The following is a 26424-nucleotide window of genomic DNA, read 5'->3' on the forward strand; positions in this document are numbered from 1 at the left end:
TAGGTCAGGTTACTTGTTTAGCTGCATACCTAACACACAAAAGTGTCAGCCCAGGAGTGGTTACATTTGCCAAGGTCAACAAGATTTTTTGGTTCAAAAATGCATTAATTCAGAGATATTTACTTGAGGATTGGATGTTCTCTGCCATAGTAAGATTATACCTTTTGGTGTACTACCTGCTACTCTTCCATGCTTTTTTAAATAGTTTTCCTTTGAAAAAAAATATGTTTTGCTCTCTGAGATTTTTTCAGTTATGTATACAAAGACTCTGCAAAATATTTTTCTTGGTAACATTAATCCTGGGAGAAAATTTCTAATGGGATTTTTTTCTGCCTTCCTAACATAGTCTTATCTTCTCCTGCTAACTTGGTCTTGTACATGCTTGAAAACTAAAAAAATCCTCAAGTGATGTTTCCATCTGCATGTTTCATAAAGTGATAATTATTGTGCTTTTATGCCAAGATCAGGGCTCAATGCTCAGTTTAGAAACATGAGCATCCATTACTAATTAAGCCAAGGTAAATGGTTTCCAGATTCTAAGACCTGTAGGAAGTTTTTGAATGTTCTTTGACCACTGTGAGCACAAGTCTTTGTCACCACCTAGTGTCTGCTGCAAAAAGGATTCCTTTGCATCTGCTCTCAGCCAGAAATTCAATTCTACAAATATTTTTCCCCAGCAGCAAAGCTGGGTTGGTTCCCTTACCAACCTCCCCTTCCTGTGTTTGTTACCCTGCAGCTTTCTAGCCACTCAGGTTTTGTCAGTGTGACTGCCTGTAGGTTGCATTGATTATGTACTGGGATTAAGCTGACCCTTCTTGTTTTTTATCTCACCCCGCAATGAGAGTGTGATTTTTGTTTTACATGTAATGATCACAGTGACCAAGCATTCAACCTGTGCCGTGGGCCCCGGGTCACATAAAACAGAAACTACTTATGAGGGCTCCAGGCTTCCCACCAGTTTCAGAAAAGCCAAGAGCCCAAACTCAGCTGAATCTTTCCCCAACACCTCTGTCTCCCCTTTTTATACATTGTTTTTTCTCCCCTCACAATTGCTGCTATGGCATGTCCCATTTATCTTTCTTCGTGTGCAAAGGGATCCTCTAACAGGCGTTGGCCATTGTGCCACCATGGCTTGAGAGCGTTTGTATCAGGCAGTGTGGAATATCAGCATATGGGATGCGCTGACCCTGCTGGTGTCTGCCTGCAGGTGAGCGAGATGGAGGTGAACGGTCAGTTCGAATCCGTCTGCGAGTCGGTGTTCAGCGAGCTGGAGTCTCAGGCCGTGGAGGCGCTGGATCTGCCTATGCCGGGCTGCTTCCGCATGAGGAGCCACAGCTACGTCCGGGCCATCGAGAAGGGCTGCTCCCAGGATGACGAGTGCATATCGCTGCGGTCCTCATCTCCCCCGCGTACAACCACCACGGTGAGGACCATCCAGAGCAGTACTGGTGAGTAGCACAAAGGGAAATCCAGAGCTGAAGGGGAAGGTACTTGCAGTGCATTTCCATCAGATCAAGCTTTTTCTCTGCCATATGCCAAGCCCCTAACAGAGTCTTGTGTTTCACCAGGGAGCTGGACAGACTAATCAGCCTCAAACCACACACAACCAAATGCTGATGCAGTTGTGGTTCCTTCTGTGTCCAAGCTAATTTATTCTGAGCTAAAAGCACATAGAAGGGAAGTCCAAGGTCAAGTCTCGTCTTGCTATCCTCCCCAAAAGAGCAATCACAATTTGGCAAGGCTGAACAAACAAAGATCTGGGTTAGCAGTTCTGCTGGCTGTGACCAGCAGAGAAAGGTCCCTCTGATGAGGTCTTCTACAATGTTGAAGTGATTGTGTAAGTTACTGCATGTGGTTTTTACTGGCTTGAAGAGACTGTTCCAGCTCTCTAGACCCCATATAAGATGTGAGAATGAAGAAAGGAAGAAGCAGTCTGCAGGTCAAAACATGCATGTTACATTCTTTTTGCAGTTCAAACTATTCAAGCCTTGCTAGAGGGAGAGGTTTTGGTGTAAATATGAGACTTCAAACCATTCTTTTAATGTTTGAGGTTGCTTTTCTTTTGGAAATAACCATGATGAATTTCAGATTTTGTCACCAAAATAGTACTTAAGGGGAAGAAAAACCAAGTAAAACCAAATTCCAAATCTGCCTCTCTCATTCAGGAAAGCAAGAGGCAGGAGCCATTACATGTGTGTGCTCTTCCTTGTGGCAGAATGAGAGAGAGCGTCGTTCTTTTGACTTCTGTGCAACCATTCCACTGTTTTACACAAGCTTCATTTACTATTCATATATTGTTCATATACTAATCATGTTGTTGACTAATATTGACTATTATGCGTATTTCACTGTACCTGCTATCTCTTTTGCTGTATTTTTTCATTTCTGTTTTCTGTAAACTTTTGTCCTTTTGTGTGTTATCTCACAGGTGCAGTTGTTTATTCCTTGTAAGTCTTTTTTAAAGCTGCTTGTCAATTGTTCTGTGTCATCAAAGAACACTTTAAATCCTTTTACCAAAAATGTTCAGCTAAATTAAAGATTTTTCTAAAAGTAGCAAATTTAAGTACTGTTGGAAATATATTGGCAGTACATCACAAACATCAAAGCATTTTAAACAAATGCTGCAGAGAAGTTCTCATCTAAATCACTAAAGAAACAGTATTCACATGACAGCATTTCTGCTATAGAAATAGCCCTTGTGAGCACACAGGGTTTGCACCAAACCACAAAGACAGGATTTACATAAGGTGTGTGCTACTTCGTGGTATTAGTTTGTGTCAAACATATTCTGAGGTAAAAGCTGAAGGATGGGAGTTTCCATGGATTTTTCAGTGTGCATTCATCTTTGTTAAATCAGCTTGGGTTGGTCCCAAAGAGGGTTTTCTATTCTGTGAGAATGGCTTTGGTAACATTTTTCCGTTATAAAAATAACTGTGATCATTAATACAGAAGAGAATAGCTATTTTTTTTCACTATCTGTATGTAAGAAGTTGTTCCTGTCACTTAGGAAAATGATGCCTGTGTCTGGGGATAATGGCATATAAATGGAGAATGTTAGCTGTGTGTGCCAGCCAAAAATGCTGGGAAACATGAAAGAGGAAAATCTGTACTGTAAACTATCTCTTGTTTATGGTCCCTTTTTTGTAGTGCAACCGTAGAGGCCTGATCTCCTCTCTGGGTAGCTGGCTTTACTTAAAAAATCATATGAACAAAGCTGTGATATTGAAAAACATAATCCAGTGAGTATGTCTTGGGTTATTGCTTCTGTAGTCAGGCTGTTAAAAGCAGAGAGGAATGATTTTCAGTGCTCTCTTTGGACATGCATACAAGCATTTAAAGATTGCTGTAGATGCCTGTTTCCTGCTGTGGGAATTTTACTGAGTTATCTTTTTCATTTTCTAATTATTGGGCTCCAAGAGCCCATTCCTTCCACTGGTAGCATTTCAGACAACTTGTGTCTCTTTTAGTATCTGACTTACCACTATCTGTTTAATGAGTATTAGAATTGAATTAATTCTATTCAAAAGCATCTATATTGACTATCTTGGTGCTGCCTGTGCCTGGCTCACAGAAGAGAAATATGAAAGGCAATGTTGATGGTTTCTATTTATATCTGCTTCAATAAAATGGGAAATGGAACTACAACTAGGCAGATATGAAGAAAGAACAGCATATCAGGTTTATCTCCACTAAGGTGATGTTGCAAATGTTTTTGTGGAGACATGGGAGCAGTTATGATCTAAAAATGGTTTTAACATCCCCAAATAAAAGAACAGTCCTCCTGCCCGTAAAGCATCTCTGCCTGTTCAACCAAGAAAGATTCCTTTCATCAACATCAGTGATACCCTCAAGAACATGGCTTTTATTTCACTAATACCAAAGCTGTGATCATACATTGATACTGAGAATCTCTTTGACAGCTGAAAGTCCAGGGAAATGCCAGCTTGATGGAAAAGACAGGAGAGCTGTTGGCATATTGGATTCAAATTTGTTCCTCTAGAGCAATGATCCACAGCTTTCTAGGGCATCTGGATAAAGCAAGAACTATGGTCAAAAATCACACTTTGCCCATTAGCCTTTGCTGTTGTGGTGGCAGCCTCAGGTTTTCATTTCCTTTTGCCACATAGTATTGGCAGTTTAGTTCAGCAATCAGGAATTGCACCTCTAGCTCAGTTCCTGAGGATGTGCCCAGTCTAAATACAAATCTGTGCACTGGCTATGGCACAGAACTCAGCTAAGGGTGGCTGCCCACCTGGTGGCCTCTGCAGCCTGCACTGACTGACCTTAGTGCTGCTGTGGGGACACTGAGGGGTGCCTGCAGCTGGATGAAACTGAGCCCAAGTGTAAAAATGGAGGTGGAGGCACAAACTTGATGTCACCAAAGGGGTGAAATGTTACACTATGGGTGGGGAGGAAAATCCTAACCTCACCATAGTCTGCCACAAATGTTCCTCCTAATGTCCAACCTAAACCTGCCCTGGCACAGCTTAGGACTAAGTTCTCTTATGCTGCCACTGTTTGCCTGGGAGAAGAGGTCAATCCCCATATGTGAATCAACACATACAGGTAATGATGGCAGCCACTGAATGACAGCTGAAATGCAAAGAGTGGAGTTAATTCATTACCACACCTCTGGGCAGCAGAGACACAGAGACATGGACTCTGTTGGGCTTAGTTCATCCTAGTGAAAAGGCACATGCTCCACTAGGCTCAGTTCATTCTAGCACACAGTGACAGGGGGAACCACTGCCTGCCGCAGACATCACAGGGCCTTGCACACTTGCAATTTATCAGAAGGCTGTGCTTTTATGATATCTCACTTCCAGCAGAAGGCTCAAGCATATCTGCAAGAGTGTTGTCTCTACACAGGAATTATACTTCTCAAAACTAGCAGAGGATGAATGGCACTGGACATAATAAATGGACACTTGTTCCCACTCTGACAGTCTTAGCATTCCCAGCTGCAAGGTCACTTTGAGCAAAAACTATTCCCTCCTTGCCAAGTCTTCCAGTTTTAACCTTTTCCTCCCAACACCCACCTGGCTACAAACTCCCTTTATCCTTGCTTTTAAATGAAGGGTTTTGGAACGAGGAAGAGAAAATGCAATCTTGACACTTTATATGGAATTATAAATCACATACAGAATCTCTGGGTTGAAAGAGACCTTTAAGGTCATCTAGTCCAGTCCAGCCCTAATATCTCAACTAGACCATGGCACATCCAGTCTTTTTTTAAACACATCCAGGGGTGGTGATTCCACCACCTCGCCAGGCAGACCATTCCAGTATTTTATCACCCTTTCTGTAAAAAACTTTTTCCTAATATCCAAACTATATTTCCTTTGGTGCAGCTTGAGACTGTGTCCTCTTGTTCAGTCAGTTGCTGCTTGGAGAAAGAGACCAACCCCCACCTGGCTACAACCACCTTTCAGGAAGTTGTAGAGAGTGATAAGGTCACCTCTGAATCTCCTTTTCTCCAGGCTAAACAACCCCAGCTCCCTCAATCGTTCCTCACAGGGCTTGTGGTCCAAGCCCCTCACCAGCCTTGTTGCCCTCCTCTGGACACACTCAAGAGTTCCATGTAATAAGCTCTGTGTCACAGCTGCATCATGCCTTGAAAGTTAATGAGCTGAAAAGCTCCATTCACCCTCATATTTGCTCTCTCCGTTTCAGTGGTGCCCATGGAGGTATCCTGACTGGGGCTGTCCCTGGGAGCAGGGCTATGCAGGCCAGGAGGCAGAGCAGCCCTGAAGTGCTGACATATGTTATACACCATAGGTTGCACTAAAAATTAACACCCAAGTCATTTGAGCTCTTCAACGGAGTTTAATGAGCTGTGAGTTATTACATCATTTTATCCCAGGTTATTTGCAGATGCAGCTATTGTAGCTGAAGCACTTCAGCCAAAAAATCCAGTCACTAAATAAGTAGCCTTTTAACAATTTTAAGTCTGTGAATCATTTCAATGAACTTGACGAATGCAGTAATTAAGAAACAATGAAATGTTAAAGTATTCTAAAGAGCATCTTTCTCCCACATTTATTGTGCCTATGTTTCAAAACTTAACCTATGGAGCCGTGCATGATCCTTTGCTGTAAACAAACCTTATGACATTGTGAGGGCTCAGGCATGGGCACACATGCAAACAAATATATTATACAGTATAATGTACAATGTGATGACATCTCTCTAACAGAGTTCAAGTAGCAACATCAGGAAAACCTCTGCACTAGATTGCAATTTTGTTCCTATCCTCTGTCGATTTAGGCGAAGAAAATATCAGAGTTATCTGCAGCAATGCCATCTGGTGAGTTTCAGTAATATTACACTTCTGCTTAAAAGCAAAAGAAATAAAAATCCCAAGGAAATCATGGTGTGTAGCCAGAAGGTTAGAGAAGGTCAGAGAGTTACCACAGTATATGCTAATTATGGTCTTTCAGCTGAGCAAACCATTTTCCTTCCATTCATTGGAACATCTGATCAAGACAAGTTAGGAATTTTGTGGAAAATCTCTAAGGGGCTGCCTAGCCAATTAAAAATAAATAAGCAAATAAGCATATAAAATGCAAACAAGTCTAAAACCTGACTTGTGCCAGGCAGAATTCAAAAATAAAATCAAATCCTGTGGATAAGGAAGCTGTAACTGAGTGTATGCCAGATGCAATTTGTTTGGATTCCTCAAAGCTGTCCTTTCAGAGACTGCTCTGTTCAAAAGGAAACCACGAATTGGGATTTCACATGTGATTTCCAGTTGAAGCTAAAGTTGGTTTCTGTATCTGTACCAAAATGAAGATATTTCCACAGAAGGTCTGAAGAAATATAACTATGTTAAGGCCTTCATGCAGATGTTGAAACTTAAAATAAATCTGAGGATTGTAGAAAACTATTTGACAAACAATTTACATGGTTCATTTTCTCTTTTTCCTTGAGTAATCCTAAAATGTGTTCTGCCTTTGTATCTGCTATCAAATTGCTTAAAGCAGCACTTAAAAATGTTTCCCTTTGCTAATGAGGATCTGACCTCGGAGGAGAACATTACTTCAAATTTCAGAGGTGTCTGACTATAGCTAGTACAAGTTTCATTTCTTCTATTCTAGTAGACAACTTGATGAATGTTAAGCTCCACATCACACCAAAACCCGCCATTTTTATGAAACTAGTGAAGGTTTTTAATGAGAAATTCAGAAAGGGTGAGATAAGGACTTTGTTTTGTAGGGCATGGCCTAATTATTTTTTTCCACAGTTGAAAATGTAATTTGGAGGGGTTTACAGCAGTCTCCAAAGTTATAAATGTGTTTCAAATACAGAGAATGAAAAACCTTTGGTATTCCATCTTTGCTTGCTATTCTTACTCTTTATTTGCTTGATATGCTCCTAAATATTTGGGCCAAGGCTCATAGTGAGGTAAGAATGTGAGAAAGAGCTTAATTATTCAAAACCACAAGCTTAAAATGTCTTGAAGGAATATGTTGTCTTACTTTGTGAAAATTTCCAGAAACACAGAACAGCTCTGCTATTTTGTTGAGACAGCACTTGTTTGGTTGACTTCTCCAGCTGTCCAAAATTGGACATCTCCAGGGTTGAAGATGGGTAAATCATATTCCTGCCCCAACTCTGCATATGTCCGTATGTCTCTCATGCTGGGGACTGCCACTTGAGATGTGGCCTCACCAAGACTACACCTCCCTCAAACCTCCAGCAGTGCTTTGGCAAAGCCTGGCATGCAGTCAGCAGTCCTCAGTGCAAGGATACACTGCTGTGTGCTGCTCAACCTGCTGCCCTGTAAGACCCTGTTGGCCTTTTGAAATGCTGGGAGTGAGAGATGGCATCAGACCTGTAAGCTGACAGTCTCAAATGAAATGGAAAAAGCATGATTTTAGAGGAGAAGGAGAACTTTAACATAAATCCCTATTGTTCTATGCAAAGAACTATTAAGTGTATTTCTTAGCAAGTGGAGCACAAATTAAGAGGTTGCAGGGATTAGTTACTTAAAATGTAATGTTTCATTATTTGTTAATCTTGCATTAATTTCAATACAGATATGAAAAATTTTGTAGAACCCCTTTGCAAATATTTGTATGGAATGTGCTTAAATTTGTTTTTCCATTAATTAGTTTATTTTGATTATACTGCACATACAAAAAGTGATAATCTTTTCAGGTGTTCAGATTTACACAGCTCTCCCTAAAGGTGTACAGAGTATGTTTGGATTTGAGCTCTGCTTTAGTTTCAGACTAGGTAGGTGTGTTATCAAATGCACCACTACTGGAGATTTTTGTAGGGATGTTCAGGACCCCAGTTTCATGGAGACCTCCCTGTGTGCTAATGCAGTGAGAGTCCTGATGCCGTGACTGTGTACCCCACTCCTGCTGGTATGCATGTCCTTGTGGAAGTGCCCTGATGGAGCCTGCAGCCATGCCTATGTATTACAGCACCTGAATGCCCAGCCCCTAGCTGGGAAAAATGTACTGTGTGTGCACTTGATGTACCATAACAAATGTACAGGAAGTCATTACAAGCAAAACAGTAATTTAAAAGTTGTTCTGCTGACTGAGCACTGCATGCCTCAAGTCTCATTAGCTGAGAATTAACATTTTTCTGAGCCCATAAACAAGTGTGAAACCTCAGTGATTTTGACACAATCCAAGAAGCAATGGGTTATGGCAAACAGTCTCTCCTGCTCACTGCTGCAAGGCAAGTCTGCCCTTTGCCAGCAGCTTGGGCTGGCTGACAGGTCTGCCCCAGACAGGGGCAGCAACTCGGCTCAGGTCTGGTGTCCTAAGAGCAAACTCAGGTGCAGGGCAAGGCTGATGTGATTTCAGCAGCTCTGACTCAGCAGCCTTTAGTATCTGCGGGTTTGGGAGCAGGATTACCTGACTTGAACAGAGGGGTAGGAATCAACACCCTTTGAAATACTCCTGGAATCACATCACAAGGAAGCAGGTTCCCCATAGCAGCACCAGCTTATGATTGCAAACTAATGGGTGGAATATGCAGCAGGATATAAAATAAAATAAAACCATGGTCCTTTTCCATTTGTAAATTGTGAAAGGTCAATATAAATTTTATCACAAAATGTTGTTCTCAGGAACTGTCATTGCTCTAATTCTCAGAACTCTGAGAACCAGAGATACATCATTTCTTAGCTCAAGAGCAAATAATTAAATTTTCAATTTATGGAAAAGTACAAAGACTGGAATCTTTCTTTGTTCCAGCTTATTTCCATTGCAATGTTTTTGTGATGGCAGTGACAGAAATGAGCTGAATCAGTAACTGAAAACATGCCCCAATTTATATAATGAGATCACATTTTGAGTAATAATTCCTGCCATTTTCCTAAAATAGATTAATGTGCTTTTAACTACGGTTGTCTTTTGGAAAGCAGAACTTAGGCCTCTTTCCTGAGGAGGCTATGCTTAATTAATACATCCAGAGTGTAAAAATAACTCAGGTTTTTCTTTTTAGTTTGTTCTATTGTCCAATCTCCAGCCATTTGCTGGCACTCACCTACACTAAGTTCTGCATCATTCCTTTAAGACAAACCTCAATATTTTGGTTTTCCCCAGATATAATACTTGTAAATAATACTTGCATATGATACTCTCTTAAGCCATAGGATTTTGCAAGAAGTTACAGATGAAATATTTAGTGATGATGAGCTTTTTTAAGTGATTGAGTGATTTTCAAAAAACTAAGAATTTTTAATAAGTGTGTTTAATGACTACAGCTCTACTACCTCTTGTAGTACAGCAATTTGTTTGGAGCCATTATATTTCATCATATCAATTATTCCCATTTTGGAGCTCAAATATGATGTATTAGGTACTGAATACTGTAAATAATTGCACATTTTCATGCTTCCTAAATACGTGTTTATGCAACAGTCTAACAATAATTGGCTCTTTGAAGCTATGGTAGACTATGGGGTGTGTACATTATTAGCCATTTTTTGAAACAAACACTGCTTTGTTTCTTTAATAATATGGCAGACAAACCCAAAGGAAACATGGCAGCAAAGAAAACTGTGCATTTAAAAAATTGCAGAATCTCTGAAGTATACACAGAGATGTGATTTACTCTTTTTATTTCTTGCTATTACACCAGTCTCACTGCACCACTTCTTACAATGCTCAATAACAAGCACAATGAACTGAAATACTGGGATCTGAAAAACACTAATGCTGTTATGCAAAGAGGGACTTTCTCGCTGCCATCAGAGTCTAACAGTTCCTTTTATCAAAAGCACACTGTAGGCAGATGTTGGTAATCTGTTCTAATGCCACAACCTTTGTCTGGCCTCTCAAGGGGTAAATGGATGTGTTGGTCTTTGAAAATTGTTTTCCCTTACTGCATTTAGCTTTGGTCAGATGGGAGAGTGCTAAATTGCATCCCACTTAAAATGCAGTAAGCCATCTGAGCAGAACAATTCCTAGTTGCTTTGATCTAGGATTTGAGCTAAGCTATCAGAGGAGGGAAAAAAACCCTTAAAAAAGAAATAAATAATACCACAGAACCCTCTACTGTGACAGATCTCTTGCCTGTTCTGTTGAGGAAGATGCCTACCTTTTGTCTCTGCACAGTCAAGATGATGGTGTCTTGATAATCATTCTCTTTCTTGTACCAATTTTCAAGTTAATTCTGTCTTTAGCTAAAGTAAAATGTAGATATGTATCCCACTGGGAAGGTTTTGATGGAAGTCAGAATATTGTAATAGGGTAGCAAAACAAATGCTGGCAGGCTATTTCTGGTTTGAAATTTTTTTTCTCTCAATTTCTTTTAATTGAGAGAAATGTTAATTTTAATTTATTTAATTTATTTTTTCTCTCTATTTCTTTCTTCTGTACTTCACAAAAAAACTAAATAAAATTATGTAGATTTGTGGCAGAAAAAATCAGGGTCTACTAGCCCAAAATAACCAAGCTATGAATAAAACTCAACTCCTCCATGAGCCTCAATCTGACTGCCTCAGGAAGTCCTGAGAAAACCTGATGGGTTTTGTGTGATGGGTAATTTGCATGCAAGTAAGAGAACGAGTTGTTACCTGGTGCTGTGGCCTTACTCTGTCTTATCTCACACAGCCCCCTGAATGTTCATGTGACATTTTATCATTTGCCTCTTTTATTTAAAAAGAGGGAAGCAAAAGAAGAAGGGTTCCAGAGAGATGGAGAAGGGGTGAAGGGAAGTATTGCATATGTGTTGGAAGCTCTGACAGTGGGGTTGGTAGGGCGGCATGCTCTGATCTAGGTGAAGTCAGTTACTGTCTTGTTACATACTTCCAAAAAAGTTTGTCTTGCCCTGTTTGTGATGTGGCTATGAGGGAGTTAGATCATGTTAGAAGTTAGATTAATGCACAGCTAAGACCAAAATGTTTATTCTCCTTTCAGGAAAACAAAAAATAAAAGGAGAAAAGTAAGGACAAGGACATCATTAGTTAAGACTTCCATACCAATGCCATCATTCAGTCTTCCTAGATCTTCCTCTAGAATTTTGCCCATGGCCAAAAAGCTGCATCACGTTCACCCAGATGTGTACAGTGTCATTGTATGTAAATAGGCAGTTGTGTTTAACCTTACATGAGATACCTGCAGGGTTAATCCTTAAACAGGCATTCCTTGTCTACACAGACTCTGCAGCCTGTGGCACATCAGCATCTGTTCGGTGTCGCATACTTACACAGATTGCACAGGGAGTAAGAGCTCCCTCCCACAATCCAATTTATATTGCCAGTTGTCCCCTTTTCTGGACTTCAAATATGTGCTGCAGTCCCAAGAGCCTTTTTCTATTTCTGTCGGTGCTTACTGAGAACAGAAGTGTGTAGCTCCCTTACTGCTTACTGCTGCTTCAGCCAAAGAGACTCTCGCTGAGTGCATAGGTTGCTCTCATGTCCTGTGAGTTTGGGTGGCATAGTCAAGGAATACTTGTGGGGTGAAGCGGTACTGAACCTTAAAACATGTGGGTGGTCATTTTTTTTATTTACTAGAATACAATAGCCCGCCCTACGGGTGACAGGCACCACTGGAGAAAACGTGTATCTGTAAATAAGTAGAAGTTAAAGCAGTTTTTATTCTTAACACTTTTTCTTTCCTAATTCAACATACCTGCTTTCATTGAAGAGCAAAGAGTTTGGTGGTTAAGTAAAAAAAAGGTGAGAAGAACTGAAAGAAGGGGAAGGAGAAGGACAAAGGGAAAAAAACAGATTTTGAGTAGCAAAGTAGGTCCAGAAGAGTTTCATAAAACAGAATTGTGGCCTGCACTTCAAAAATCATTCATTATGTAGAATCAGTAACACCTTTCTCTGTGTGAATAGTTGATGGTGAGAAAGAGATGCTTTGAACCTGAATTTTTCCAAAATACTTTGTCTTCTCCTTATTCCTTCATCTTGTATGAATTGGTGTGTAGACTAGGTGGAGATGATGTGCTATCTAGCATGTTTTATTGATGCTGTTTGAGCTCCCAGTGTAGTGAGTTTTTGATATTTATTTTAGAACATATTTTCTGGCTGTGATGAGATTCCAGTTTTCCTGCAGGCAAGAGATATAGAGGGATATGAAATGGTCATCAAGTTAATGGTGTCCAGAATCCCTTTATTGCCTTCAAAGGGCTGGCAAAACTAGTGAGTGGGAAATAATGAACATGACAGATAAGTAGGCAGTGGATAGAAAGCTTGAATAGCTGTGGGAGTTTCTGGGACCACAGCAGCAGTGTTGGAATTTCATCAAACGAAGGGGAATGCTTTCCCCAATCTGTTCTTCAGGTACATGTCTTAATATTTTAAGTACAATGTTGTAGACCAGAGCAGTGTGTTAAGTTACAAAGCTGAGACATTTCTTTTCCTGCAAAATTTGCTCACTGAGGCTAGTTGTGTAAGGTGCTGAGTGTCCTCAGCTGCCACCATTGTAGAATCAGTTCATGATTTCTGTACGCTTGGTGTCAAAGAAATATCCTGCTCCTCTGTTTCACTGCCAGTACCTTTAAAACCAGAGGAGTCTGGGGCAGGAGCAGGAATCTGTTGGAATCCAATTTAGGATATTTGTTTAAGAAGAAACAAATGTGAGTTTTTCTAGTCCTTTTGCTGTTGAAATTTTAAACTGGGAAGTGAGATTCTAGGGCATAATACAGACATGGCTTGCAAAACAATTTCCAGGGAGTCTTTTCAGATTTTGGGGTTGGTTTTTTTCCATTTTGCTACTAAAAAAAATGAGATCCTGAGAAGTGTCAGTGAGGTAAATATTTACACTTCTCCTATCCTGAAGTAGCAGGCAAATTTGCGGCAGAATAAAAACTGATTTTATTACCTAATGTCAGGATTGCTTCTGTCACATCCATAAATGGAAGAGATTGAATGGGCAACTGTATCTTTCCTTCTTCATGATTAGCAAGGAGATCATGCCCAGCAGAGTAAGATGGAGGAATACTGGGTGCCCTGTTGTCCATAACACCATGATGAGAATTGACCACTGCCACAATATTTCATATATTTGTGCTAAACAGTGATAAAAAAGGACCACCCATTGCAAACTAGCATGACTCCATTAAAGGGGTTGTTTCTATGTGCACTGCAATCACATACACTTCTCCCAGACCATTTGTTGTCTCCTCCTCTGCACATTAAGTTTGGTACATACATGTCTTTTAAGAACTGGCAAAAACCTAACTTTGCCAGCTATTGCTGATGTGGAGAGGAAGCCTCACTCCATCTTCAGACAACTGCATCTCCAGCAGGCATGGAAAAGTGTCAGGAACTCTTTTAGGGTGGCGTTCTGGCCAATGCCTATGTAGATGCACAAGAACAAAGTATTTTTTTATCAGAGCTAAAATGTATGTAATTGAAATTGTCAATTACCATCACTAATTTCCAAAAAACTGAAGTGTGTTTATCAAACAACATAAGTGTGGTAATTGGGAACATGTGACACTAATCATGGGTGCAGGATTAGGCATACCCACCTGGTCTAGGCTTCCTTTTTCTCACTTCCAGCATGACATTAACTAATCTGCGGCCTGAGGCATTGTCAGCTTCTGACACTGAAGTGTACTGGCTGTATCAGCATCATCTGGAATCATCTTTTACATCTAATTTTATTCTCCTGAAAAGTCTATTATTATTATTATTGGAGCATGACAATATGCTTCTTAGGAGAGACAAAAAAAAAAACAGAGAAATTATTAATTCAAGCTGTCAGCAATATCTAGTGCATTCATATTGTTATGAAAAACATTTCACTTGTAAAATAAAACTGGTGCATGTTTGCTTTTTGATAAAGTATCAGGAACAAGGGGGTATTTTTCTCCTGGGGCAGTTTGTAGAAATTTTGCAAAATCCAAATTAGCATGCATCTTCCTAAAATTGCAGTAGGGTACAAAATTATGGTTTTTCATCAAAAAAAGGAAAGTGTTGCATTTTTCAGATTAAGTGAAAATAAGTTCACATTGCAAAAGTGGTAATGTGTTTAAATAATTTTATAGAACAAGGCCTGCTAATGCCTTGTGTGCTGCAGATGCATGTCATCTGTCAGTCAGTTTTCTACTTATCCTTTAGCTGTTTTGCTGATTCTTATCAGTTTGTTTGCTTGAAATGTGTTTTATAAAAGACTTTTTCTTTCATATACTTTGATTCATCTTTACTCTCACTGCAGATTTCCTATTTAATTCCATTAAATTAATATTTTAATACTTGTTGAAGATGAAGGCAACTGGCATGTCTTCTCCTGGAGTTGTATTTACGCTGTTTTCTCTGGTGCAGTCCCTGACAACTTCCCACAATAATCAAGACTGAGCTGTTTGCCATGCTTCACAGAAGTGGTTAGTTAATGAAGATTTGTTTGGGGACAGACTGAAGCTAATGGCATGGCTCATTTCCTCAATAAAAACTGCTGTTTAGTAAACTGTATCTGATGATCTCATGGCACTCATGTCAGTCACCATTTTCCCTAGGACAATTATTCTGATTTTTACAGTTAATGGCTCTTAACTAATGATGTGTCTATAATCAATCTAGTCTCATAGATTTTTATCTTTCATCTTTTGCTGCCTATGAAATATGTACATATCTTTTAGTTTGTCAGCCAACAACACCTCTCCAGAAGTCAGACTACAGACTCTTCAGACAGTATTCGGATGCCCATCATTTAAATAGTCACATTTTATATCTGCTAAAAGCATTGTTGCATAATGTTACCACTGTGCAACATTCCCCACTGTGCACATGCATATTAATCACCTGTGGCTGCAACAGTAATTTCCTCTAAATTTTGCCTATATTTTAATTTTTTGGTTTCCCCCAGTTGTACCCTTCTGGTTAGCTTGAAGAAGAACTCTCTTTCAATTGCCAGTCCAATGTGTTGTTGGACAAACAGGGCAGCTCCAGCAGGCAAGTATCATCCCTGTCGGAAGAAAGGGAATGTGTTGCAAGCAGGAAGTGAAGAGGAGATGACAGTATTTCAGCTCTGGCAACTTGAGAGATTTTTCTCGGTACCTACTAGGAAATCAAATTTCCTTTTTCCTTTTTTTTTTTTTCCCTTTTTGTTTACTTTTTGTGTTTTAATTAGAATTATAGTGAGGCCATCTCAGCAGACTGGATACGGTGGCTTGTAGAAATACAGCAGCTAAGGTCACCCACCCAGGCATGAACTATAAAACCATCATGTTTGCAACTTCTGAAATGGAAGAAATGGGGATAACTAGCACAGACTGCATTTAAAGAAAGAGCATTGCTAATCTGTAAGCATACAATACTAGTGCTTTTTTCCTACTTCTTTTTAACTCTATATAATTATCTTTCAGACAAGCTGTCCTTTTTCACAGCTTCTTTCTTTTGTTTCCTTTTCCTCTGATTCTGTTTCATGTTGCTAGTTTTAATAATTATCTAACTGTTTCTGATTTTTGGAGAGGAGAAGCACTGAGGTGGATTCCACTTGTGCAGCTGGGCTCACAATCCCTCTGTCACCAAACTCACCAAAGTGCTCATGTCTCACCATTTCATTATTGCTGTTTCACTGTACTCAGTAGCATCAAGGGCAAAGCCCCATTTCTTGCTAAGCTATATATCCTATGCTGTGTTAATGAATCTTCTGTGTCTTTCCTGAATTCTTATTTAATCTTATTAGCACCATTTCCACTTGCATAAGGCAGCAATGAGAAAGCTCCAAGCCACGTGTTCCTTGCAAAAACAGAAGTTTGCAATCATAGAAATCCTGTTGTGTTAGTAAAAACCCGAGAATTTGAGTGACAATAATGTGAGGAGCCAGAGTTCAGGTCAGGCTGGCAATGAACCATCACAAAGATGTTGCCTTTCCAGAATAGCATTTGAGGTGAGGCTGTCCTACATTGCATATGTGAAATTCAGTGCTTTTACTTCTTAAAATGAAAATTTCTGTTATACAAAAGTTAGCTGGCTATTGGAGAAGTGCTGGTAAGGCAATCCCAATACCCCTTTCCACTATCTAACCTTTAGGGGGGAAAAATGCCAGCTTTATAGAACTTGGTCAGCCACATCTCTATTTTTCTTAACATGATCTTCATTTTACATGGACTAGATTGAAAAAGCATATTATGCAAGAATGTTTCTTCTGGCCACTTGAGGGTTTTAACAGCAGAATAATAACTAGTTCCCCATCCTGCATATAATTACAGCAAATTCTGCTGAGAGGATCAATTTTCTCCAGTCTCCATTCTCCCTTTATCTAATCATATTCAGCAGGAAGCTTTGCCAGTAATCTGGCTGGCTCAGTTCCACTTCATGATAGCTCTTTTACAGAAATCTCTTATTGAACAAGATGTTACAAATACAGTACAATTACAGTATGTTGTGTTCTTCCAACTTACAGGTTTTAAAATGTAACATTTATGGCGAAAGCAAGGCCTATGGTTCATTCAGGTGCATGAACTTTGTGGCACAGGGTCAAGTTTTTTAATAACTGCTTTTGCACGTGTTGATTTATCTCATTTGATGCTTTCAGGGAACCCTCCTCTTACTAATGGGTCAGAATTGGTCATAAGGATCTGCTCCAGCACAAGACGCAAAACTCTTAACTAGGTTAGAAATAAATACAGTTCCTTTTACAAGAATTAGATTGCTAATAACAGCAGTAGTTTGAATTAAGTGTAGTTCTGATATCCAAAAAGTTATGGGCTAATCCCTTTTTTCTTTCAATGTACCCTAACTGATATGTTAAAAACTACACACCATAGCCAAAATTAATTTTGCCCTAAAATAAATATATCCTAGATAATCCTCTTTGTATATCAGAAGTAAACCAATTAATCTCATGTCTTTTGAAGCTGAGCAGCTGAGGATATGTGCGAAATCACAACAAAATCGTGCAGGTGTGTTTAGCACACTCCTCCATGGCCTGAGTGCCTGCCAGGCTGCCATGTGTGACCCTGCCATGCTGGAGCTCGCAGCAGCAAGGCACAGCTCAGGATGTCACAGCTGCAGACATCCTGAGGACAGGCAGTTCCTAGGAGTGAAGTTCAGCTGAACTGCAGCACAGCATGAGCTGCGCCAGGGTGCCCTTTTTCTTTCACTTTTCTGGAAGTCATGCAACTGCCTTGATACTATCACCCCCTTTGTGTGCGAAAATGAAAACTGTTCTCACCATGTTTAGAAAAACAGGAATAGTGGGATGCTTGGAAAGTCACAATGAGCCAGCACTGCTGAAAGTGAAACAGCGGATGTTATTGGCTGCACCTCCTGCTTCCAAGGAGTCTGACATCTGATCCTGGAAAGAAGGAATGTGAAATGACGTTTTTGATTTGGAAGGCTATTAAAATACTTCAACAGGTGCTCTACAAGATATGTGCCTGTTCTACAGCAGAGCTTTGCAAATTTGGTTTTAACAATGCTTATTTTCTTGAAAGCTGTTGTTGTGCCTCAGTTTTGTGAATTTTTAATTTGTCAGCTTTATTCAATCTTGAAAGATTTCTAAATGGATTTTCCTGTCTACATTCCTTGCATCAACAAGTTGCATTACTTCCACCCCTAATTTAGTGAACAAATTGGTCCCAGGCAGAAAGTTGTAGTATGAATCCACATTTCCCTGAAGGATACCTGCTTGTGCTTTTGACAAAGGATCTTCTCAAACTGGAAAGGGAAAAAATTAGAACTTTCTTGGTAGTAACTGCAAATGTGGGTCACAGCTTTCCAGCAGACCAGTGATAAAAATGAGATGTGGCTGCTTCCTCCTCTGACCCAATTGTTCTTCATTAGCATCAGCAATAAGTCCTACTAAGCATTGTTGCAGCTCTCTGGCCTTAAATTCACACAGAGAAAGATCACTTTGTGAGGCCTGAGAACCATTGGTTTTACTTATTCATATATGATCATGTGGGAACAAAGGGAATCACTTAAAGCAAAGAGCTAATAATTTTTTCCAGAGATCTTCACTTAATGTATGGATGCCTGATTCCCTTAAAATCTTGTTTGTTGCAAGCATTGCTTCTTAATAAAAAGACTGCAGCAGAATGCTGTTTTTCATGGTCATCTTTAAGAGAGAAATATAATGCATAATATGTTCAACAAGATATTTTTCTTCCCAAAACAAAAGCTTTCTCACTTGCTGAGGGGGGGAAAAAAAATTCTCAAGTACCAGACCATGGTGAGGTACTTTGTTTTTAAAAAAAAATTTGGAATACAGATGTTTAACTCCAGGGCCAAGTGTTTACCTGAGCCAAAAGCAAATGTGAGGAAGACAAAGCAGTCACCCCATAGGATACCTAAAAACTGCTTGTTGACTCTTGAGATAGGCAGGAGACAGAATAGCATTTTTGTGAGCCTCAAACTAAAAGTTAAGCACAATAGTGGCAGACAGGGCAAAAATACTTAGGTGGCAAGCCACAGCAGGAAGAATGTTAAACTGTGGTTTCTAAGAGGACCAACCATGATCACAGGGAGATTCAGCTGGGACCAGCTGGGAGAGAACCTCAAGTCTGATATGTTTTGAGGTAGATAATTTTCATCCTATTCCTTATGGTAAATAAGGTCTTTCTCAAAAAGACCCAGAGCTTTTAAACTTGAAAATATAAATTTTACTAAACTTTTACCTGAAGTAGTTGATTTTTAAAATATAGGAAATTCAAAGTGACTCAACAAGATGGGATAGAAATTAATAAGACTGGAGAACATTTTGATGAAGAAGCTGTGAGTGAAAATTGCCCAGGAAAGCAGACAAAAGCTGCCCTGTGGAGCTGGATTGTTCCCTGCATTTGACACAAAGCTTCTGTGTGGAGTTAAACAAGCAATTTCCTGCAGGTATCAGAGTGACACAGAATCACAGATTGGACTGGAAGGGACCTTTCAAGATCAGCTGGTTCCAACCCCCTGCTATGGGCAGGAGTATGTCTGCCTGCTTTGAACTTGCTTCAGAGGTTCCTGGCTGGAGATGCTTATTTGGTTGGTTTATTGCTGAAATAGAAGTGAAGTCACAGTGAGCTCTCCTTTGCATGTAGGAGGTGATCACCTCCTCTACTGAATCTCTACTGAATTAGAAGCCATTTTGTGAAGAAATAGCCAAATGTGCTGAGTTAAGGCTTATAAAGACTGTGGGAGTTTTTTGCAGATTGAGTACAGGGCATATATTGAGAGCATCCTCAAGGAAAACTTATGTATTATGTGCAGATAGATGATTATACAGAAAAATATATAATATAGACTTCATAACTAATCTTCTGTCCTCTGATTTCTCCCCAGCTTCAATTTAGTTTAAATTGTAGTTTATGCCTCTCTGTGTGTGGTTTTCTCTGGGACCTTCAGTGTTTGGATTTTGTAACAATTTGTGTTAAAAATTAGACTCTTAAGTCATTTCCACTGTCATATGGAGTTTGTTTGTAGGCAGAAGATTCAAATGTAGCCATGAACTGTTGGGAATCCTATAGTACCTGACTAGCTCTCAGAGAGGTCCCCCAGTTTTTCCAGTATCCAATGCTGGCACATGTAGAGCACTTTTTATGCTCTCTGTGCAGTATTTAATGGTATACAGATTTAATCAATCATCCTACTAAAATTTCAAATATAAAAAAGCTATTCTTTAACAGAAATGCAGAAACTGAAAAAGGCTGGAATAAAGTTGATCTGGAAAAGGCTGAAATAAAGCTGTTACCATTTTTACACTGAGTTGCAAGCCTTATCACACAAAAATGCACTAGAACACAATGTAAACAAGGTTAAAAATCAAGTATTTTGGGAAAGGTAGAAGTAATGACAAGTAATGTTTAAAAGAAAGGCTTAAACTTTGCTGTTTCAAACATGCTTGCCATTTCAAAGAGCCTCCAGCTTTAGCTTTAATACCCTCCCAAAATGTTTCCTCTTTAAATTTGGCTCTACCCCCAGAAATAATTTCCTTCTTGAAACTGAAAACAGCAGTGACAGCTCTTCTGCATGTTAAGACGTCACTGCTTAAAATCTGATATCGCATATCCCTGCAGGCTCAGAAACTGGAGCTTTATATTGCTGCAGAAGGTTGATCTCCAGCTGCCTAATTATTCTGTGCAGCTGCCTCTTTCAAATCCTGTAAGAGCCTGATGTATCAAAGTTGAAATTATCAATTTATGCCGTGAAAAGCTTTCATAAGTCTTATATATATATATTTGGTTTTATTATTTCAAATTGATCCGTAGAGAGCTGAGTATGTAGCGACTGTACAAGAAATTCTTTGGAAACTGAAATTCAATTTTTTTGGTTTTGTTTTTCTTGTAATATGTATTCATTCAGGAAAGATGCAGTTTCAGAAGACTTGAGCCAGTGAAAACTTACACACCCTGACATTCACTGAGTGTCTTTTGATAGTATAGTGTAATACAATACCGTGTTGGCTACAAAATATGTTTCTTGCACAGCTGTCCTTTGCATTCAGTTACTTGATTTCAGTAATAATGAAAAATAGCCTGTCCAAAGTAGTGTTTCATAACACACTGTAAACAATATAATTTGATCTCAACAGCATTAGGATGGTCAATTAAACAGAAAGTCAAGCCACCAGCCACCTGTTAAATCCCTTCACTGCTGCTCCATCACCAAGAAAGCTTACCCTGTGCTCAAGCTCTCCCAGGGTGTTTTAGAGAAGATGAAAAGCCCAGAAGGTCACCCCAAGGGACTTCAGGGAGCAGAAGGAGACAGGGAGGCTTGGAACCCTCACAGAGGAGCTCGGTCCTGTGGCAAGTCCCGCTACAGCCAACCAGCTGGGACAACAGAATCGGTGCTACTGCATTTAATATCTGCTGACATTGTTGAATTTTGACAGATATGACAACACTAATCGTGTGTTTAGTGTTAAAAGCTTAGGATTTGACATAGTGATAGACTTGCATATCTTAACTGAAGGTTTTAATGCTACTTTGAAATGGAAATGGAAATGGATGAGGAAAAGACCAAGCTAGCTAATACCTTTTTGTCTCAATCTTTGTGAGATCAGTTGTTCTCCAGGTACCCAGCCCCTGAGCTGGAAGACTGTAACAGGGAGCAGAGTCAACCTCCATAATCCAAGGGGAAATGGTCAGGGACCTCCTGCACCACTTAGACACGCACAGGTCCATGGGGCTGGCTGGGATCACCCAAAGTACTGAGGGAGCTGGTGGAAGGGCTCACCGAGACACTTTTCATCTTTTATCAGCAGTCATGGCTGGTACACAAGCATTTGTGGTATCATGGTGTTCTACTTTTTATGTCCAGTTGGTTCATTTTAACATTCTTCCACATTCTAATCAGGACAGAGAGGTCTAGCACCATGTAAGCACCAGGTAAGCGTGTCAGCATTCAAAATCTAATAGCTGTAGAGTCACTTTTGAAATTCTGTTGTTTTGGTCTTATCCTCTTACATAACGTACAGAGGGATCCTCAGGTCACAAAAAGTATTGATACATCCATGGTAAATAACAAGGTTCATACACTTTGCTGCAGGTTACCCATGCTGTATTCCAGATTCCCTTAATTGCTTCTAAAGTTTTGGTTTTTTTAAGAATGAAATTTAGGATGGCCATGAGTTTATTTTTGAAAGAATAACTACATCAACCTGTTTCTGCAACCTAACCATAAAAATCTCATGGGAGTTTAAGCCTTCATATTGATTTAGAAATACCTAGAACATGACTTGAGTTGGAATTTCTGTGTTTCAGCCATAAATGGAAATGTAGGATTAATTTTGACTGAAAGAAAACTTGCCAAATGCCACTAAGTAACATTGTTTTGAATGATAAGCAGGTACTTGATGCTGTGAAGTTTTGCTGAGATTAGGAGTGAAAAAGTTGAAGGGACAGAGTTTCCAAAGCATTTCACTCCCATGTTTTTCAGTGCAGTGAATCCTAAAAATCCCCTGCAGAGAAGAGGTAAACAGCTGATGTCTATGATTCAAAAAACAAAGTCAGACCTTTGCCTGGTATATAGACATACATGTTTAGAGGGCAATATGGCTAAACTATCTCATAAGCAACTGATACATTGCTGTAACTTGTAAGGTTTTTTCTTCTTCTACTGACTGCCTGGAAAAATAATAAGCCAATTATGCTTGTCATGTGTTATCTTAAACTATGACTGATGACTTTTGCTGACATTAATTTTAATATTTTAAGGAGATTTTTTTTTCTTCTGTGGTTAGTTCTACTATTATGCCATTTGTGTCCACTGTGAAGTCTCCAGGTGGGAAGAGTTAATTTTTTTATTACAGAGAGATAATTAAAAAGGACTTTGTAGTTTCCTTTTTCATGTATCACTAGTTGGTTTAGAATTCATTTAACTACAAAATTTCACTAGTTACATACTCCTGTTCTTTGTCTATGCAACCACTCTTCTGTTAAGTGAAAATCACAGACTCTACCCACACATACATCAAAATATACTTGCACTTGTGATAGTATTAGTTTTCCAAAAATTTTTACATAAGCATTTTCAGAATGAACCTCCTTAGTCGGAAATAGCAAGGAAAAAAATTAATATGATGATTTCTGAAATTTTATTTCATTACCACTGAAGAAACTAAAGATTCATTTCTCTTCCTTACCAGAATATTTCCTGATGTGTGTGCAGTGTTGTGCATTTATGGTTTCAAATACCCAATTTCTTTACTTTTGTGATATATCTTCATCATTCCATTCCCACTTATAAAACTAATTATGATAATACTCAACATTGACATTGTATTTTTCATCCTTGAAATTATCCACAAATGAGAAAAGTAAGGATTATTGGCCCTGTATCACTGATGAAAAAAAAAATAAAATAAAAAGGGAATGGGACCTTCAATTTTACTCTAGACCTTCTGATTCTAGTCTTGTGAGTGCTTATAACATTAAGCTTCCCATCTGAATACTAAAGTTTTCTTCTTCTCATAGTATTAGCTTATATGCCATGATTTTAAATTTGCCTCTATTTTAATTCTGTTCATTTAAACTCATTTCAATTAAGATTTTTAAGTATTTTTTTAATATATACTTAACTCAATAAATTGTTTTTCAATCAACATTAAAAGTGATTTAAGAGTGAACTCATGGGTTTTAAAAGTTCAGAAACTGAACAAAACAACATATTTCAAAATTTAATATTTATGCTTGTCTAATCAATACACTGCTAACAAAGATTGGGAAAGTGATTACTTAATTAAGCTTTGGCAGATTAGAGTTGTTTGTCATCACCTCGGTGAGGACTAAAGAAAGCAAGGATGCTCCCTGTGATAGCTGGACTTTTGATCCTCCTTAGAGAGAGAAATGGAAGAGATGAGGTTCCTTTTTTTATATGCATTGGCACATCTACTTGAAAAATTTTGTTCAGCATCTTCCTAGGGATCTTTTTTGTAACTTTGGTGTTATACCTCGCCTTTTTCTGCTTACCAAATTAAACCTGGTTCCTTTTGACAAGTGTTTGCCATCAATGTTTAGAATCTAAATCTTTGTGCAAAGAGTCAAGTTACCTAACTGTTTTATATCTATCTGAAGTTTCTGGATTTCATGTGAGATCGGAAGATTAGCACTTATAGTTGATAAGTTAACTTTATTTCCTAAAAATGGATTAAATTCTCGAGTTTCTTATTTTTTGCAACCCAAATGTTTGCACTCATGAGAAAATTCAGCTGACACCGTTTTGGGAAATCAAGGAAATAAATGGTGAAAACAGCTGTAAGGAAATTAATATTTGGCTAGTTTGCTTGGAGTACAGTGAATTTCTCAGTCAGAGCAGAGTTTCTATCTGCTACAACCATTAATTTTGCTGATTTACTATAAACATTTGAAATTGCATAAGAGAGACTAATTTCCTGCCTTTCTTTTAGAAATAGTACTGCCTGATTCCCACATGCAGCCCACTTCAGCTTGGAGTGTTTATTGGTACTATTTATTGTTCTAGTTAAGCCTGGGTGACGTTCCTTGAGCTACCACAGTTCACTGCAAAGAGCAACCTGCAGGGCTGTGAGGCATCCCTGATCATCGAAAGTTGACAGCTGTTTAGGTTGAGAAACCATCAAGATCCCTCTTCTCAGACTCTCGAATTTGGGAAGTTTGTGTTCTGGTTTGTGACTCGTGAGATGTAGGTATTAATCTATAGGAAGGAAGTGCAAAATTACCCTGATTTTGTCCAAGAATGAGAGTTTCACAGAACTTGGGGAGCAACTTTAAGCCTCTTGTAGTGACAAGATCAGGTAACAAGCTCAGTGAAACACTAACTCCTAACTCCAGAGAGCTGTGCTGTTCAGCTGGGGTCTGTGTATCCATCATCCCCAGGGCAGCTGCTGTGAGTCAGCAGCTGACCCAGAGCCCAGGACTGATCCCTCCCTCTGCCTGCTCTCATGGCTCAGGAGAGGGGGGATAACATGTCTGTGTAGGACAGCTCAGTGCAGAGGGGTAAGGATGGGAGAAGGACCTTCCAACAAGGGCAAAAAAAGTAAAACGCTCCTAGATATCAGGAGCAGAACCAGGATCTGTCCTGCTGACAGAACAGTAGGCCCTGCCCTCTGTAAAAACCAAACCTGGAGAAAATTCTGTGCTTGGTCTTTTAGGGAGTGAGTGAGGCGAAGTGGCTGGGCTTGGATAAACGAGATGAGGTGGTCTGATCAGCAGGTTGTGCTGTTGTATCTTTGGAAGCTGTACCTCAGCACTCCTCCTAGCTTCCTGCAAATTCCTTATGGCAATGTGCACATTTATCAACAAATAAAAAGATCTTCTAAGACCTTTTAAAAGATCTTTCTTTTAAAAGATCTCTCATTTTGAACTCTTAGGCTCATATTCATCATGTCCTGCAATTAAAGCAGTTTATGTCATTTGGGATATTACATCTGACAAGGCTTCCATTCTAATCATCACATTTTGTCATTATTAGATCATTTAAATCAACATGCTGATCTGATTAAATAATTCTAGTCTCCACCTCTACCTCTGATTTAGGGTGGCAATACCTAAAAATATTTAATCTTACAGTAATGAAACTTTGAGTAGCCAGTAGCATGTTTGTAAGTGTCCAGGAGCCAGGCTTGATAATTACTGTGGAGGAGGTGAGAATTTTTCTTTTACTATCTTGTTTTAACAGTCCAGGACAACATGTTCTTCAATCATTCTAGACAACTAATCTTCATTTTCTGTTTTATAACCCGAATAAAAATGTCATTTTACTTGTTTCCTGTTAACTCTTCCAAACATCTTGTGCCTCTGCCTTGGCCAAACAAACAGTCCGCACGCTGTGGTTCTGTTGGACAACGAGAAACTGTTTGCTCATTTTGTTGACCCAGTTCCAGCCAAGCAATAAATGTGGAATACAAAAATTCCAATTGTCTTGGTCAAAGTCAGAAGAATCAGGTTGTCTGTAATATTTAGTTGCCAGTGCCCAGAAAAATGGGTGTGAATACTTTCCAAAAGAAAAGCTTTAAAGAGCATATGTGATTTTAAGGATTACCATGAGCAAGAGGATTATTATTTGAGAGACAAAGGGAATAAGAGATTACAGCACATTAAAAGAGGGTTGTTTTACATCAAAGGTGTAGGATGGTTACACACTTTGTATAGTACAAGGCATTGGCCAGAGAGCCAGACAGTTGGGATTTAGATTGAGCTCTGAAGCTCTTTTAGCTTTTCTGATTTCAGCTCTATATAGCCCTGTCTGAAATATGCAAAGATGTTTGCATTCAAAAGAGAATTAAGCAATAATAATCAGCTTAGAGATTTCTGTTCTGTGATATGCTAAAGAAAAGAGAAAAAAAATCCAGACATTTAGGTCAAATATAAAAAGCCTCTGGCTGTTTGGAGTGAGCATCCAGTTGAATGATCACAGGAAGAAATTTCTATTAAACATCCCATCAAAATAGCCTCTTCTCTTTGGCAAAATGCATAACTCAAACATTTAGCGTCTTTCGTCTTGTCTTGAGATTTGTTTCCATCATCGGATCGCAGCTGAAATCTGAAAAAAAAAAAAATTTGAGCATGTACTTAAAAATTATTGTGCAATATATATTCAAG

The 26424-nt window shown here is 39.1% G+C and overlaps 1 protein-coding gene and 1 long non-coding RNA gene across 20 annotated transcripts in view; one reads left to right on the forward strand and one right to left on the reverse strand.

Moving 5' to 3' along the window:
- DLGAP1 (DLG associated protein 1) overlaps window positions 1-26424 on the forward strand; it is a 401209-nt gene that overhangs the window by 307318 nt on the left and 67467 nt on the right. For all 18 annotated transcript variants that reach the window (XM_030266041.4, XM_030266040.4, XM_041714249.2 and 15 more), the window contains one exon: window positions 1208-1448. In XM_030266041.4, coding sequence (XP_030121901.1) covers window positions 1208-1448 — 241 coding nt within the window. The remainder of the gene's footprint in view (window positions 1-1207; window positions 1449-26424) is intronic.
- The window catches only part of LOC116807942 (uncharacterized), a 49517-nt gene continuing 28141 nt past the window's right edge, over window positions 5049-26424 (reverse strand). For both annotated transcript variants that reach the window (XR_012054096.1, XR_012054095.1), the window contains exon 3: window positions 5049-26365. This is a non-coding gene — a long non-coding RNA (uncharacterized lncRNA). The remainder of the gene's footprint in view (window positions 26366-26424) is intronic.

The sequence above is a fragment of the Taeniopygia guttata genome, chromosome 2 (genome assembly GCF_048771995.1).
Source record: "Taeniopygia guttata chromosome 2, bTaeGut7.mat, whole genome shotgun sequence".
NCBI lineage: Eukaryota > Metazoa > Chordata > Aves > Passeriformes > Estrildidae > Taeniopygia > Taeniopygia guttata.